This window comes from Poecile atricapillus, chromosome 1 (genome assembly GCF_030490865.1).
Source record: "Poecile atricapillus isolate bPoeAtr1 chromosome 1, bPoeAtr1.hap1, whole genome shotgun sequence".
NCBI lineage: Eukaryota > Metazoa > Chordata > Aves > Passeriformes > Paridae > Poecile > Poecile atricapillus.
In genome coordinates this window covers 158,762,181-158,780,526 of record NC_081249.1, presented here as the reverse complement: position 1 = coordinate 158,780,526, position 18,346 = coordinate 158,762,181, and the positions used below count along the sequence as shown (strand labels likewise).

Here is an 18,346-nt window from a genome sequence, read left to right as displayed (position 1 = left end):
GGGTCCTGGGATGTCTTATATCTCTGCTATAGCTATCAAATTTTCATTTTCTCAGTTCACAGATCCTTTTCATATCTTTCTGTGCTGCTCTGAAGCTTTTCTGATCCATGACTAGAATGTCCTCACCAGACCGAATATACAGGAAGTCTAGCTCAGTTTTCTTTGTAAATGCAATCACTACAGCCATCCCATGAAGAGGATCCATTGCAATGTCTTAGGAGGCAAATGTCTTCAATATGATCTCAGGTCCAATGCAGGGCAGGCTGAGTATCACAATGACCAGAATGCAGCTCTAGAGCCAGCTCCACTGTGCAGATAAAGTTTTTTGCCCACTACAGTTGTTTCTAGTGGTATACAAGAGAACATACATGTACTCACAGAATTCACAGAACTCACAGAATGACTAGGTTGGAAGAGATCTTCAAGATCATTGAGTCCAACCCAGCCCTAACAACTAGATCATGACACCGAGTGCCACATCCAGTCTTTTTTTTAAACACATCCAGGGATGGTCACTCCACAACTTCCCTAGGCAGACCATTCCAGTACTTTATCACTTTCCATGAAAAACTTTTTCCTAATATCCAACCTGTATTTCCCTTGGAACAGCTTGAGACTGTGTCCTCTCCTTCTGTCAGCTGCTGCCTGGAGAAAGAGACCAACCCTACATGACTACAACCATGTTTCAGGAAGTTGCAGAGAGTGATAAGGTCATCTCTGAGTCTCCTTTTCTCCAGGCAAAACACCCCAGCTCCCTCAGGCATTCCTCACAGGGCTTGTGTTCCAAACCCCTCACCAGCTCATTGCCTCCTCTGAATGTGCTCAAGCGTCTCAACGTTCTTCCTGAACTGAGGGATCAGAACTGGACACAGCACTCCAGGTGTGGCCTCACCAGTGCCGAGTGCAGGGGAAGAATGACCTCCCTGCTCCTGCTGGCCACACTATTCCTGATCCAGGCCAGGGGCCATTTGCCTTCTTGGCCCCCAGGGCACACTGCTGGCTCATGTCCAGCTGGCTGTCACCAGTACGCCCAGGTCCCTTTCTGCCTGGGCACTGTCCAGCCACACCATCCCCAGCCTATAACATTACTGGCTTGTCTTTTCTAATAGGTGACTGAAAGGCAATGAAGTCAGTCTTGAAAATACAGTTTTCAATACATACAGAGTCAGCAGTGTGGTATCTACACAGTTGGAAAACTATACTACTTTGTGGTCTTAGTGGCTGCCTATAAGCTATATTAATAGTCATTTAGAATAACAGCAGCAATTTGGATATAGTGCAAGGATGCAAATATGCCTTCTAATTCTTCAAAAATAACATCTATTATTTTTTACATTCAAAATATGTAGAAAATATTGGTCAAAAGCTGTATAAAATTACTATGTTTAGTAGAAAAACACCTGGACTTTCACATTTCTGCTTTACCAGTATTTTAATTAAATTAATTTAAACCCTGGTTAATTTCTTATGCGGTTCCAGAAGTGACAGATGGAAACAACAAAGCTCAGTGCCTTTTGTCCTCTCTTGAAGAGGAGCTTCAGACACAAATGCAAGATCTTTTATCATGCATCAAGTCAACAAGTGATGAGACAGTTTACTCATTATGCAACAGATTGCCTTAGAAATGAATTTTGGTACATCAAGAAGAAATAGAGCAAATGAAAACTGTTAATTAATGGTTCTCATTCTCTAAATTACAGTAATGCATCTGAGATGCCACTTATGCTCATAATTACAGAAAGAATATGGTACAGCACTTTGGATGTCAGTGTGTTTCCAGGAAAGACCAATTTCAAAGATTAAAGATCTCAATTACTTGGCTGCTTTGTAACACCCTTTTATTAGGCTGTGTTTCTTAGAAAGATGCAGAGATGGTCTGAAGGCATTCAACCAAGCAGCTGGGCCCTTTCCACCACTGGCCTATGATTTAATGAAAAATACACTTAGGGATAAGAACCTTTCTATCTAGTAATGAATAATGGTTTCTTTACAGTGCTGATTTATGGCAAACCATTCCTCCCCTCCCCCTCCAGCCCCTCCATTATTGGTTTCCCACATCCTGAAAACTTAGTGAACAGCTTCCAGGCAGAAACTCTGTCCCCTGTGTTGGTTTATGCTGATACTGTTAACTTAAACCAAGCAGTATCAAGTGGTACCTTCTGAAGACAAAGACTTATTTCTCCTTCTTTCAGGAGGGTTGTGATCTTTGTTCAGGGTGATATTCTTTGCTTCTCATTCCACTTAATTGACTAGGAAAGACCATAGAATGGTTTGGGTTGGAAGGAACATTAAAGATAATGTAGCTCCAACCCCCTAACATGGATAGGGACACCTTCCATTAGACCATGTTGCTCAGAGCTTCATCCAGCCTGGCCTTGAACATCCCCAGGGTTCCAGCATCCCCATCTTCCCTGGGCAGTCTGTTCCAGTGCCTCAGAAACCTCACAGTAAAGAATTTCTTCCTAATATCTAATCTAAGTTACTCTTTCAGTATGAACCCATTCTTTCTTGTCCTGTCACACATGATGTTGTAAAAAAATCTCTTTTTGTCTTGTAGGCTCCCTTCAGGTACTGGAAGGCCCCAGTTAGGTCACCTCTAAGCCATCTCTTTTCCAGGCTGAACAAACCAAATTCTCTCATTCTGTCATGACAAAAGAGGCTCTCCATCCCCATGATCATCTGGGTGTCCCTCCTCTGGACTTGCTCCAACAGGTCCCTGTTCTTCCTGTGCTGGGGTCCCCAGAGCTGTACACAGCACTGCAGGTGGGGTCTCACCAGAGCAGAGCAACCCTTTCCTCATCCTACTGCCCACGCTGCTTTGGATACAGCCCAGGACACATTTAGCTCTTTGGGCTGTGAGTTCACATGACTGGCTCATGCCCAGCCTCTCATCCACCAGCACCCCCAAGTCCTTCTCAGCAGGGCTGCTCTGATCTGTTCATCCCCAACTGTGCTGATACCAGGGTTGCCCTGACCCAGGTGCAGCACCTTGTACTTGCAGCTCATGAGGTTCCTTATGGCCCCTCTTCTTGAGTTTGTCCAAGTCCCTCTGGATGGCAACCCATCTTTCAGGTGTAACAGAGGAAAAGGAAGATGCCTTATTGCTGTCCACATGGGGCCAATACAGGAAAAAATTAACATGTAGGCATTAGGTGTGTTGCAGAAAGCAAAGTAGACTTCCTTTTTCTGGTCTGCCAGCACTCAGCCATTTCTCACTAGCTGTTTAGATATCCACTCATCAGATTCAGAAATAAGGCATTATAATAATATATCATAGCTAATGCATATACATCACTTGATGAAAGAAACCAGCTGGGTCATATCAAACCAGATTTCCTGACATTTTTCAGGAAAGATTTATTTTTTCTCCTGAAGTTATTATCCTCTTCAGGAAGCAGACAAAACAAAGATTTGCTAAGCAGCCAGGGGCATATCTTACAGGATTTGTGCAATGCATGTAGTGTAATGACCAGGGAATGTCGTGGTAGTCATGTCCTTGCACTTTCTTGAAACAAACTTTTGGCCTTTTGAAGTGCTGAAATCCTCTTGCAGGTTGACTAGGTGCTTGGGAGAAATCCACTGTTTTCAAGGATTTGTAAGAAACTCCACTTGAAGAGGAAAAGAAGTAGCAGACAGTCTGACTCACAACAAGAGTCTCTGAAAGACATCCAGCTCGCAACAAGCTGCCTTGCATGACACAATTTGATGTCTGCCCCCTCAGAGAAGACTTGCTACAAAAATCTCTAAGTATGCTTCAGGATCTGAAGATCTCATTTAGATACTATCATGCTAAGTGCTCTGTGTCATGCTAATCTAAAGAACAGGAAAAAAAAAATGAAAAAAGCAAAGAGAAACAAAACAAAAGAGATGGCAATAAAATGTCAGGAAAGTGTAGTGTGGCAGCAGTTACATTGTGCTGAATACACATTTTAAATTGTCTTAATTTCTGTCAGTTTTACTTGCCTTCATTTTAAAGACCTGGGCCACAATTTGGCAGAGTGAGCCACCAACCTTTATTCCTGTATCATTTTCAAAAATTTTACTACACATATGAAGACATTTTGTAGGTTTGTGGATAAGGAAAAAAAAATCCAGGCTGGTATCACAGAAAAAATGTATTCCACATTGAATTTCTGGAATTAGAAATAGTGGCAAAAACACTTTCAGGAAGGAAGACAACCCCAGATTGAATGGGGGAAGCATCATGCAACTGGCAGCATTAGTAATGTAAGTAGTGGCACCAATGGGATGCCTAAAACTTCCCAGCAGATGCAAACTATCTGTACCTTGAAGAATGGTGTATTAAGACATCCTAGGTGCACTAAATATATTCTATTAAATATATCTGACACAGCATAACTTTTTAAGAAGATCATATAAATAAGGCAAAACCACATTAAAACCATGAGGTAAATCCCATACTGTTTTCCACACAGTAATTACTGGAAATGGTGTGGAAAAAATCCCTTGTCATTTTTCTTCCCTAGACTCAGAAAAAAAACGTTTTAGAGTAGAATGAGGAAGTGAAGTCAAGCATTTTGACTTGTCAGTACAGAAACTTTTCAAAAACTCCCTCCTGACTTTTGACATGATAATACTCAAGATATAGGGATCAGCTCAATAACCCCAAAATATTCTTGGGGGAGATTTTATGACTTTGGAACATAACTACACTGAGTATTGTAATTTGTCTCCCCTTTGTGTGTGGGAAGAAGACTACACTTTACCATTGTTATAAGTACAGTGAAATAAGATTTTCTAAAATATTCCTGCAGGGGCATCAAGTTGAACTAATGTTCTGGGGTTGTCTTCTGTTGCACATCCCAGAACAGCAGAAGGCAAAATGTCAAATAGTATTGAAATTGCTTTTAGAGATAACAGCACCTCTTTCACCTGCCCCAAACAAATGATAAAAATTTTGTTAATAAAAGACGCATTTTTAACAGCTCCTAAATCCTCAACAACTGCATCAAATTTGGTCTTTTTAAGGCAAATTTGATTTGTCTGATAGGTCAGATAGAGAAGCCACTCTTTTTCAAAGAATACAAGATTTCTCAAGCTCACTGTCTGTGCTGTAGGCGTGGCCTTGTAGAGAAGAGGCCCTGTTAAGTATAGTCTTTTCCCTTGGGAACCACTGTGATTCACTGAATACCACTGACAGGCTTCATACCAGGGTCTCCACAGCGATCAGCGATTCTTCCCTTTTAATTCAAAACAGCAGTGAAAACTCCTTTTCAATGAGGGCCAATAAAATCCTTTTTTGGTAAGGTAATAGAGCAGACTCCTCAGGGCAGACTTGGTGTTACATGTCACCTTCAGTTCAGTGGAGCTGTCCTTTTGCATTGCAACTGTAAAGGAAGACTCAGAATCCAACAAGTTTGAGACCAGTCTGCATTTCCTAACTACTCATCTCACAGTCAGCAGGGAAACTTCATCCTTTGGAAAAGGACAGCAGTGTTCTAAAGCGGGAAGGAACAAGTTACCAGGTTAAGACATGCTGTGGTTGTGCACATTCACCTTGAAGGTGCTCTGCACTCAAGCTCTTTGGAAGACAAAGATAGCAAGAAGTGAAATGTATTTGAATAAGATAACTTAAAAGCTTCAGTTAGTGGTAAGTTTTTTTACCATATTTATGCGATTAACCGTCTACAAGGATCATATTATGGAAGCCATCCATATGGCAACCTACTTTCCTCCAAAATCCCAATTAGTCTAGAGGTAGATCTTGGTGTCTGTTATGTTCTTTTAAAAGAAGTTTCATAATTCTGAAAGCCTCTGCCCACCCAGGTGAGAGCAAAGACAAGTTGCACGTGACAAGTTGGCATATGTCAGCAATAAACACTTTTTTTTTTTTCTTAAGAAAACTCAACACCACAGGATGAATTCTGGTGGAACATGCCATTGTCATGGAAGTAGCTTTGTCCTGGCTGTTCTAGTAGTCTGTAATGCAACTGTCAAAGTAAAAAAAAAAAACCATACAAAGTCAGACTACAAGACCACCTAGTCTAGCTCTTCTTGGACAGAGGTCAACAGCCCATGCCTGATACACAAGTAAAAATTTGTAACAGCCCTTTGTGACACTCCTAAAGTCTTAGAAACTTCCTGGTTTTCAGTTTTAATATTTAATATGCCCTAAGAGATTACTTTTTCATGGATTTGTCTACTTGTCTTTTCAGACCACATACTCCTTCTTGCATTCATATCTTGTAACAAGAAATTCCATAGGTCAAGTACATACTGTGAAAAAGAAGCTGTCATCTCCCCCCCCCCTTTATTTTTTTTTCTTGGAAACTTGTAACTGTTATTTTCATTTGATGATCCTACTTCTAGTGAGTATGATTGTGAACAACTACTCCTTTTTCAACTTTTCCCTTATATACCTTCTTGCTCATCTCTTTTCTAATTAACCACTTTCTGCATGAAGAAAACTATTAATGTTAAGCTGTTGGTATAAGCAATCTCAGTTCTGCAAAAGTAAATATGATTCTCCTGATGTTTGGGGTAAACAAGGATGTCTCAGCTCTAGAAACATCAGGTTCTAAAAGGAAAAAAAGTACAGCCCCAGATTCAAGTAAAGCTCAGAAGATTCTTTTGGAAGAAACTTATGACAGAACCACGAGAATAATGTGTTCAGAAGGGAAATAATTTGAAGAGGATCAACCAGCCACTTACTGCAACCAAAAAAATCCAACTATTTACACATCAACAAATAACCAATTCAGATTCAAATAGTGAGCCCAGGATTATCAGCAAATATAGGACTGACTGAGGAAAAAAGTCCTTGGCAGTTTTATCAAATAAATCTTAAAAAATAAAACAGGAGCCAGACTACTTTTTCTTTTCCAGCAAATAATCCAAAATTACTGGAAGTGTTGTATTAATACAGGGTACAGGCCTTAGAGAATGCACGCTGAGAATCCAAGTCTGCTCTGTTAAGTCATCTGTACATCACTGAGCTCCTCAGGTAAAGAACAAGTCTAGCACTGCCAACCATTCAACTCCATGCACATGGAGAGTATCTGTTACAAGGAAAAGGCACAGCACTGAGATTCCTACTAGTAAACAAAGGTCTTGATACAAAAACTTCCTTCCACAATGTGGAACCAGTATCAGAGATACATCTGTTGACCTTGCAGACATCATAGCAAGGAGCATTTCCAACAAATCATGATTGTCCAAAAACATACCTAGTCTTGAGAATAGAAATTTCAGTACCTCTTGTTGGCATCCAAGACTAAGAGGTTTGTCTAGGGTCACAACATAATCTCCCTCTGATGGCACTCACATGCCTTGTGAGGCTGTTTTAAAGGTCAAGATAAAACATATTAAAAGGAAACTTGATACTTGATGTATTGAGCACAAGTCAGCTCTTCTGGAAAGGAGAGAATCTAAAATCCCTTCCCTTAATTTTTATGTAGTGGTATGCTCATCACCTAAAACACAGCACAAAAATGTGGTATGAACTTGTCATCAGTTCAGCCTCCAGAACTCTGATGTGCACATTACTGCTATCAAGACTAACAAGCCTGATTCTCTGTCACTAAAACAGGCTCGGTAATTTAGAAGTGATACAAACATCACAGAAGAGGGAGATCCTTTGATTACATTATTCACTGTCACTACTGAGATGGATGCTGAATGATTGTTGGGGCTTTCTATTAGTAATTTTCATGCAGTGAAGAAGGACACTTCTGATGGAACCATTGATGAATACAGAGAAAAAAAAAACCACACACTTGAGGAACACATATAACTGTACTCCCATTGTGCAACTATTATATATCCAAAATGGTTTGCTATTCTACTTCTCTCCCTCATAGTAGAAAACTTCCTGTAAATTCCTGTAACATGCCTTCTCTCCTAAGATGGGTGGGAAACAGTTCTATGCTTCCCCATTGACTCTCTTAACTGCAGCACTGAGAGGCTTATGGAAAGGGACAGACATGGAGGTAGCAGAGCTGCAAAGAGACAAAATATACATTACCCTTCGGTACACAGTACCCACCATGCACAAAGACAGATGGACTCCAGGCTGAAGAATACAGAGGAACAGAATATTAAGAGGCTGGAATAGCAGAATTTGTTCCTGATTCTCAATTGCACATGTTTCCAGTATATCAGCATTTGTGTTCAGAGATGGGATCAGGAGATGCTCAAGACAGAGGAATGTTGTCTGATGCTCTGGATGAGCACATCCTGAGAATAAACAGGAATTCAAGGTCTAGGTGTTTGGCTTCAGACTTGATACTCCTAGGTTGTTTTTTTTTATTTGTTGGAATCAGAAGAAAAATTTTCTCAGGCAAAAAGATGCAAGTCTTCACTGCTCCTGACAAAATTCATCCCTTCAAAATAAGTGTCAGACTGCACTGTGCATTTTTCTGATTATTTTAAAAAATCTTACAGACAGGATATTTAATATACTGCTACAAAGTCATCACAGTTACAGATGTGGGGGTTGGCTAACATTGCATCTAACACGCAATGTAAAGAAGTTCAGGAAAAATGTCTGTAACCAAGTTCAAATCATTATCCCAAAATGAGTAGGTGGGAGACTGTCAAAGCTGACAAAACAATTCCCCTGTGTTCATAATAAGCCAGCACTAATTGGTAATTTTCTTCACAAAGATGTAAGAATGTTGCTTCTGACAATGATTCTTACAAGACAATCACCTATCCCGAGCTAACTAAATCTCTATCCCACAAACCTCTCTACAGTTTCCAGCAGTGGCTGTGATAACCTGAACAAACAAACTACAGAACAAATGCAGAGATGAGAGGTCCACAAGGATGTATATCCTACAGCTACTCAATCCTGTACATAAAACCCAGTGGAATAAGGATAACTCAGATCCTTTGGGAGGAAGAAAGGAATGGAATTATTTACTGAAGCTAAATCTTCCATGGAAATAGCCCCTCCGACTGAGCTGGAGATGATAGCCAATATCACGCAGAGCAGAGTAGGCTGTGAGAGAACATGAGGTCTTGAAGCCCACAGCTGCTGAGAATGTGCAAAAGTCTGAATTAACAACTTCTGCAACTAAACTTTCACTAATCATGAGCCAACAAAAATGTGAAGAAAGTGAATGCGATCGTGATTGTCTAATGAAAATGAATGATACGCTAATGAAGGGAACAGCTTTATCAAAGTGCTGCATTTCAGACAAGTGAAGTATTCAATGTGTCACACGTGTGAGTGTACCAGAAATAGAAGAATGAGTGTTCTCTCCTATGAATTCATGCCTGAAGCAAGTGATGGTGAAACTAATATGAACATAATTATTTAACCTTCTCACAATTTATCTGGTCTTGAGTGACAAAAAATATGTGGAATCCAAGAGTGAACATGAACATAATAATTTCAAGAGAAAACACCTTTCCCCTGTGATATCATTTCTTCTGTCAGTCCTCTGGGTTGATCACTATCTACTTGTCAACACATGTGAATGATCTCTTAACACTGACTATACAAACTAGAAAAGACAGGGGGAAGTGGAAGAAGAAAAGAGATCAAACAGGATGTTGAATCCAATCTCTGAAGACTCTGATACAAGCAATAGAAGATTTTTTTACCTTTGAGAACTATCAATCACACCCCTTGCTGTTGGACAAGGCAGAAGTTGCAAAATACTGCGTTTTCCTTTAACTTGGCACCAACAAAGAGCCAGAGCTGAAGCTGCTTCCTGTTCATTTAAGGATGGATGGATCATCTCTCTCCAATACAATTTCCAGCTGCTGACATTGTTTTCTAACACAAGCAAACTGATTTTCATAACATTAGGCAAATTTTAACTGGAGTGCTCCACCAAGACACTATTGCAACTGATAAGAGCCACCTGGGCCTTGGGGTTCAAGCCTGGGTCTGAAAACATCAGCCAATTTAAAAAGTTTACAAAGTCTAAACAAACAGAAATACAAAATAAGCCACACAGAATACAAGTATCCCACAGTGAAACAAAGACAGATTTAAAATCCTGTCCGGTATAACAACAGAAAATATTTTGGGCGTGTGAATTAATAACTGAAATTATAACCAAAACAAACAAATGAAAATCCTTTATTTAAACTGTTAATTTCTATGGCTCTGTGCCAAAATTCAAGATGGCAACCAACACAGACCTCTCTAGTCACATGTTGTAATATTTTTCTCTGCTGATGGTTGCCATGTGATGAAAGCATGGAATCTTGGCTATTACCAGACTAGAACAGATTGAAATGGCTGAGCAGGTGAGACTTTTATGTTCAAACCTGGACTTTAGGAAGAGTACCTGCAGGAAAGGTCTCTTGTCTTACACAAAGATCTCACAGTTAGTGATCAAGAAGAAATGGAAGGAAGGGACAAAGACTCAGCAGCAGAAGCTCTCAGCAGCATTCACTCATTTCAGCTTGCAGGTATATCACCATAATCTGTTTTCACAGTTGTTTAGACACTCTTTTCAGTGGGCTGCTCTCTCACCAAGGCCTCCTCTTCTCTCTTTTTTGGCTGATACAGGAATGTGATGGTGTGAAGTCACTGCTGCTGCTTCTTCCCTCATCCCACACCTGAAGCGAGTCCTGGGATTCCTCACCTGGAGTTCTGTGTTAATCCATCTCTGCAAGAAGAAGCTGGGGAAAAAAACCAAGGTTTTTTTACTCAAAGATTTCAGGTAATCATGGAGGACTGTTTTGTGGGAAAAATTGCTGCATTGCTCTGCAAAACTCAGCCATTACCAGAAACCTGGGTGTCCCTATCACTCAACCTCTCTGCCACAATAGATGAGATCACAGACCAGTATAACAAAACCTAATGTAGTAAGCTACTGTGTGAAAAAGTACTCTTAGTATTCCTTTCAAGCATCAGAATACCTCCTTCACTCTTGCTTTCAACTCATGTGACTCATCTCTTCACATGCACCCTCCTCTAAATCTTTCTTCCGTATCAGTATGCTTTATCTCTTTCTTTGAGTCTTTCACTCATTTGCTTGCACAGGAGCCTACTTCCCCACTCCAACACATGCTGAGGACCTTGGTGCAGGAGAGCTAGGGGTGTGAAAAGGTTGATCTTTAAAAAGAAACAAAATCAGAATATGGAACTTGGACCTCCCCCCACCCCATTATTATAAAGATACAGTTTTGACTTCTACATACTGCAGCATTTTACTATTTAGGCACATTATGGGAAAATGTCTATGTCATCTTCGCTTCTCTTACTTAAACATCCTCAGACACCCCTTTAAAAAGAAAAATCGAAAACACTTAGAAATGTACCGAGTTTATTTTGGACTGCTTGCATTTTACAGCTAATCTAGTAGGTAAAGCTTGTTCCATGTATTTGGCACATCAGCTTGCTCCTAAACATGAGTGACGTTTGTTGAGAGCTGTTTATTAAAAATATTGCTATATTTAAAGAAAATACACTCTCCTTGAAAGTCCAGCATAGAGCCAAACATCACAGAGCAGAGGATCTGGAAAGATGTTTAGAAAGTGGAAATGCCAGCTATGTTACTGCACAGAAAGTTTGAAAACTGAATTAGGAATCAAACTGTCAATCATGTGTATTAAGATAGGATACCAGTCTAGAAACGTATCCCTTGGCAATATGCTGAATTTAAGGAAACAAAGGCACATAAGAGTAGGCAGCCAACTTCAACCTCACTTTCCTGTTTTGAAGATGTTTGAGCCTTCCTATTCCTACAGAAATGCACAGCACAGTTTGTCTCTTCTCACAAACAGAATTAAAATCACTTTCCTTGAGTTCTTGCATGATTACCTTGAGGACTCAACACAGAGAGGGGCATTCTTATGTCTGCAAGTAAACGTGTAAATTCCTAACAAGGGTGCGGCTCATTGACAAATCAGTAATTTCATAAATTTTAATATATATGATTCTCTGAAGTTTTATAACTTCAAAGCTACTGGTGAACATTCCACCTCCTTGTAGATGGAGGTTCCAGTTTAGTGGGGGGAACAGAAAAAGAGTTCATTGCTGACAGCAGCCAGCATTAAGGGTTGATTCTCTCCAGTGACGGAGTCATTGCAGTGAGTCACCACATACAACAGCATGAGCCTCCTTTATTCTCTGCCTGCCAGGAGGTGTCAAAGTATCTGCCCGTGTGTCTGTCCCTATGTTTACACACTATTATGTCATCCATGACTGCACCTCAAAAACTCAGAACAGTCACAGTGGGAAGCAAAGGATTACCTCCCTTTTATGGATATGATTTTGAGTCACAAGAAAATCAAAGGAGTTGCATGAAGTCATTTAAGAGATATCTGCACACTAAATTCAGTGCCATACAGACCTTCCCAGCATAGATGTAGATTGCCTTTCTCACAAACCAGCACCTAATCTACTGTGCTTCCAAGCTTCAGGAATAAGAGAAGAGCACAAGGCTAGATGACAGTACTGGGTCAGGAATCCATGCCAGTATTTTTACAGCTTTTTACTTACATTTTTTACAACCCATTTGTGGGATAACTGAGCAGCCTACTGAAGCCTCCTGAATCTAGTGTTGAAAACAGGAACTTCCTTTCTCCCTGAAAAGCTAAGATTATCCTAGAAATTCAGATTTTTTTTATCCCAGAATGAATTTCTGATCTCAGAGTGATGCCCAGCATTCTCTTGATAATATACAGTATAACTAAGAAAGGCAATAAATAAATGAGGTTTATATCTATGGGTGACTGGCACTAGCAAGCCAGGACAGCTGACAACAGAAAGCCAGCCTTTCCTCTCCCATATTTTGGGCACAATTTCAACCTGACTTGCTGGACCAGGAAGGCAATGGAAAGCAGCAGTTCCAAGTCATGAAAATTTGCTTCGGGGGTGGGGAGGTGTGGATGTCTGAGTGTGTGTGGGGAGTGTGATGTGTATGTCATGAACAGTACGTACAACTGTATTCCAGAGAAGTCTTCCTGCATAAAAATACAGTGAGCAGACTCACTGACAAGTAGAGAAATACCAGTGGAAGTCAGCATGAGCCTTCCTGCTTTCCATGTTAAAGACACCACACACTCATCCCAACTGCTAATGCCCTTCTGTACTTGACAGCCTTCTTTCTGATTTCTCTTATTCACCTCTCTACTCCCTGGTTCACTGTGGCTCTCTCTTCTCTGGCTTTTCCCCACATTTCATTTCATAACTTCAGACACACATTTCAGCCTATTCACACACATTTTGGCTTCTATTTTTAGCCTCAATAAAACAATGCCAGATTAAAACAAAATCCAGTTTGGATGGGCAAAGTCGTCCCCTCTATAGGTAGCTTAATGCCAAAGTACCAGATGTGAGACAGAAGCAGCCAAAATATTATATAACCTCTCCCCAGTCTTTGCACACCTGATCTTGAATGACATTTCCAAAACAGCAAGGAAACACAGGCAGTTAGCCATCGATTCACTGCTGAGAACAAGCAATGCCCAGCCTCCAGTCAGGCAAAAATGCCAATTGCCTGCAATCATTACTTATCCTGCTTCAGAGTTTGTCAGAAGCAAAGGCTCCTAAAATTCAAGCTGAGTCCTAGCTCTTTGACAGGGAAGCTGATTTCTAAAGACTGCTCTTTCCATTTTCTCCTGCTTTCTTGGAAGAGTCCTGAGATGTGGAATGTCCTTTCAGTGGCATAAGACCAGCAGCAACAGGAAAAGGCTCCTTCCTTTCATAAAACAAAGGCAGAAAGTTGAGTAAAAATCTGAGAGGCAGGCTGCTCTCACAAGTTAAGGAACAAACATAATTTCTGATGATTATAAGTGAACACTGACCCTCAGTTCTATCCAAGAGGTGATGGCTGAGTTGGATATTATCTTCTTAACATCATCTAAGAATGGCCTGGAACGCTGCTTCTGGCAGCACTTTACACTCTGCTGAAACTTAATGAGACTTATATACACTTTTCTCAGAACTGGGTAAACTCAAACATAGTCATGTCCTGTTGGTAACTTGCATCTATTTTAAAGGTACTGATTTGAAACATCAATATTTGCTCATTGTTAGTCATAAGATAATGGTTCCCTGCCCCTCCAAAAAGTACTAAGAAATGGGGTAAAAAGAAAGCCTCTTTACCCTTCTCCTTTCCCTTCTGGCCCATCTGGTACTACAGGCTTGTGTGTCATTATCTGACCTGGGACTGATTCATCAACTAAAGCAGAGAGTGAAATTATTTTTCCCCCCTTCCTGTGTGCCCTCTTTATAAAACTGTGGAATTCAGTAGGGGTAAGAGAGAAATTATTCAGGATGTTTTTGTGATACATAAAAAAAACAATGCCTTTAGGAAGATAACTGTAAGAACAAATGTGCAACTAAATGTCCTCCATTGTAATTGATTCTTTGCCCTCCCAAAAAGGGAGGCACAATAGTAGGATTCAACTCAAGCTTCACTGCTTTCCAAAGTATGATAAAAGGGATGAATTCTGTTTCTCAATGATCCTTTCTCAGCATGGAAACACAAGAGAGATACTGACAGAACTGCTGTTAACAAAGGCTATACACAGGGCGAGAAACTGCACCAGAAAAGTTTGATGCAAAGTGCTGGATATCACACAGGAGCTCCCTCTTCAATGATGCAGCCAGAGCTTCTCAGCCACACAGGTGGTTCTGAAAGGATTTATGTGGAAGAACTCATCATGACTCCATTCCTGGACTAGCATAAGTAATGAGGTGACATCAAAAGTTGCTCTTTTGTGTCATAAGATACCTTCTGCCTGAGTAGTCAAAGTAGACTAAGGTAGAGGTTACTCGAGGTGCCCATTTGAAGGTCATCTTTTAAAGTGAAGACCATTTGTGCAGTCAGTCACACCAACAACATAGAGAACCAGGAGGGTGGCAAATGAAGACTGGAATTAACAGGATTAGTGAGACGGAGGAGGCATACCAGCAATGTGCTGTGTAGAAACCTGAGTGATTTCTTTTCCCAGCTGCTCCTGATGAGGGATTTGGACAGTGTGGTGAGACCAGCTGAAATCATAGTCAAGGTTCCTCCTGGGAATGTGGTAACAACATAAAAATAAATACATTGGTGCTCAACAATCTATTGCTTTCCAAGGCTGCAGGGAACCTGGCAGAAGCTGAGGAAGCCTGGACAAGGCTGGGCAGCTGGGAATTCCACTCCACTGTAACAAATGGCTGGAAGTCTCACACAGACCATGCACAGTGGTAACAGTACATATTACATCCCATCCCCACCCTTTATGCTCCAAGAGAGTTGAGAGATACTCGTGGATAAAATAATCTCCACATTCCACACCTTTTTTTTTTTTTTTGTTTGTTTAGGTCTGCCAAAAAATACAAAGTGATTGTATGTGTCTTGTTTATATGCCTGCTGTGTTTACTTGCCTTTTTTTTTCCTGGACCGGGATACTTTAGAAGCTTGTACCTCTGCATACCTGCTAAAGGAATCTAAAGAGGCTGCATTTCAAGAATAACATTCAAGCAGTAGGTAGACAATGGCCAATCAAGACTTAGCACTTCCAATGCTACCTCTAATTTCAGGTCTCCAATAACAAGACATATAATAACATGACCTTGTTTTGAAGGTCCATACAATAATCTTGGATATAAAAAACTTTAGAAATACACAGCCTACTTGTAGATTTTCTGTAAAATTAAAAAAAATCTGGAGTGTGCTAGATGGTGAGAAAAGTACAAAAGTACTGTCACTAGTTTACAAGCAGGCTCCATTCATTGCTCCATACTGGACCACACTGCTTACACATTCATCATATTTGGATGGCATCCAGACACTACTCTCCACCTTAGCCTAAAGAAGGATATCACTAGAAAATGAAGAATAGCAGCCTGCCTTCTACATGGATTAGATCCAAACCATTTTATTAATCCCCATATTCTTCTAGTCTATTTGTAGCTCAGGATGCAGTTTTAAGCCCTTGAAGATGATAACACACTTTATTTCAAAGAGTTGCATACTTTCTGGATGTGGCATTCATGCACATATGGGGGCAGGTGAATGTCCAAAATAAACAGACAACTGTTCATCACCCTGCAACTAAGCACAGCTACAGAACTGAGAATCATGGGAAATAAAAACAAGTCTTTACCAACTAGCTCAAGAAGTTTCATCCTAGTTTCAGACTGAGTTTTGACACTCACTCTCTGTATCAAGTTTAGTTCTCCAGAGAACTAAAACACAAATAAATTAGTTTTGAACTCATGTTTTCAACCCGACTAGGTAGAGATCCAAGATTTTGCATGAATTAGTGGTCTTCACTGTCAAACTTGAAATGCATATTATTAATTTTTACTTCCCCTAATTCTAATGGGTTTTTTTCTCCTCTCAGCAGACACTGTGGATATGTTACGTGGACACTAGTAATGTAAACATTAGCACAATAAAACTGCATTACTGTTAATCAGTCTGATTATGGAAAGATGAAGGTCCTGTCAAGTTTGGAGCCAGGCCTCAGTCTTGCCCAGTAATCATGATTCATGTTTGTTTGTGATTATATAGCTTATTAGTACATTATGGCTTTGTCACAGCAAAACAGAACCCCAGAGGTGTTCTGTCTTCTGAAGCTTTTAAAATAAAAATGTCACAAACTGTCAAGAAGCTTGCAGCAAATGAAGGAGAAAAGGAGAATGACATAGGTGTCATTCATACAGCAACTCAACAGTTACTGTTAACCTCTGGAAATCAAACCAAATAAAATCATCTTGAGTGCCTACTCTACAGCTGCACTGAGGGGTTAACTATACTTCCAGATTGTTCCTATCTCTGGGCTCTTGCAGACAGGAGTCTAGTTCAGGAACAGAGAAGCTGCTTGGGACTATGCTGTTATGTTTTCATAAAGGGCTCTTCACCCCCCAATCTCCCTAAAACCTCCACTGTGTTAGCATTTTCAAAAAAAGAAAAATAATAAATAGAATACATTTCTAACTTTGAGATTTTGACACATAACTACAAAAATTCCTTGATACTTCTTGCTGGCTTGTTCAAAAGCTGAATTCTGGTGGAAAAATGACACCTTTTTTTTCTAGATCTTCACTTTCTCAAGAAAACAAATTCACACACTATTCACCTAATGCCACTAGAGAGAAAAGGAAAATAAACCAGCAAAACATGGCAAAATGTCTCCATACACCTTACATTCTTAAAATATATAGGAAAACAAAAAAGACCAGCCTGACCATCATTTGAACTCAAGCACAGCCTCCTAAAGACAACCTGGACCTGAACAACCCACCACAGTACTTATCTTAGCTGTTACTCAGCAGCTATACTCTGAAGACTTTGAAAAGAGAACTGGTTCAATTTCAATTCAAAATCACCCTTGCTTCAATAATACAAATTGACTTGCTAAATTCCATGAAACAGGAAACAATCAATGTAATGCTGAGGGACCCTCAAAGTAACACTGAATAAAAGCAATGTGATAATGGCTGTATTTTCAGAAAGCCACTAGTGGCTGGGTGCTCAGTGAAAACTCAGGTCACAAGCAATTTAAATGTTCCCTAGAGGTAGTAATTTTTAATTTAGATTTTAATTTTAATTCTAACTTTGTTAGAATAAATCCTGCTAAACTTCCACAAATTTTGCTACAAACCTGTCTCTTCAGACACTACAAATAACCCCCATTTGCTATCTTGCAAATTCAGCTTCCTGTCTGTATAGGGTTACGAGGGTCTCTGCCTTCTCTTTCATTACACCAGTGACAGACAGCTCCCACAAACTCTGCCTATGAAATGAGGATGAGGCTACTTTCATTGTAGTGGAGGCTTGTTTCAGAATCCTGATCTACCCTGCAGAAATGTTGACTTTTATTTTCCCTTTTATTTCAAAGGATCTGTTCTCGAGAGCCTGAGCCCACTGCACAAGTGTCTACAACTGCTATTTTACAATTGCAGCACTAACCACTAGTGAACTGTCTTCTGGACAGTCTAGTTAGAAGTTCCCATACTGCCTGACTCTCTCTTCCACTGAGCATCATCCTGGCTTGAGGTAAGATCACTTGTGACACCTTTATGCTTCTTCACAGAGGCCCATAACTATTCTCAGACAGGCTGTTAGAAAAGGCCTATTCAAGCTTCTCAGATATTTTTGAATATCTGTATGTTTATACAGAGGTTCTGTCAGATTCCTCTTTTACTACTGCAGTTTTTCACAGCCTTCTGTCTTTAAATGCTTGCAGTTTATTCTGTGATTTTCTTTATGACTTGTGTGTCCAACCTCTCTAGTTGGTATCTAAGATACTAAATACATGTGAAACAGTAACCCCAAGTAAACTGCTGCTGAGGAGAAATTGGGGCCCTAGTATAAGCAATCAATGGAGAGAGTGAAGAAGAAAAACAGCTGTTCCTGCAGCAAGGAGTACGACTGCAGAGTAGTTTCTGAGACACATAAACTGGGCACAACAGCCTCTG

General features: G+C 40.2%; 1 protein-coding gene across 3 annotated transcripts in view; it reads right to left on the bottom strand.

Annotated features, from left to right (window-relative positions):
• Nucleotides 1–10,029: 10,029 nt before the first annotated feature.
• Nucleotides 10,030–18,346, bottom strand: part of TTLL5 (tubulin tyrosine ligase like 5) — a 125,886-nt gene continuing 117,569 nt past the window's right edge. For all 3 annotated transcript variants that reach the window (XM_058842907.1, XM_058842916.1, XM_058842933.1), the window contains one exon: nt 10,030–10,602. In XM_058842907.1, coding sequence (XP_058698890.1) covers nt 10,562–10,602 — 41 coding nt within the window. In that variant the 3' untranslated portion in view covers nt 10,030–10,561. The remainder of the gene's footprint in view (nt 10,603–18,346) is intronic.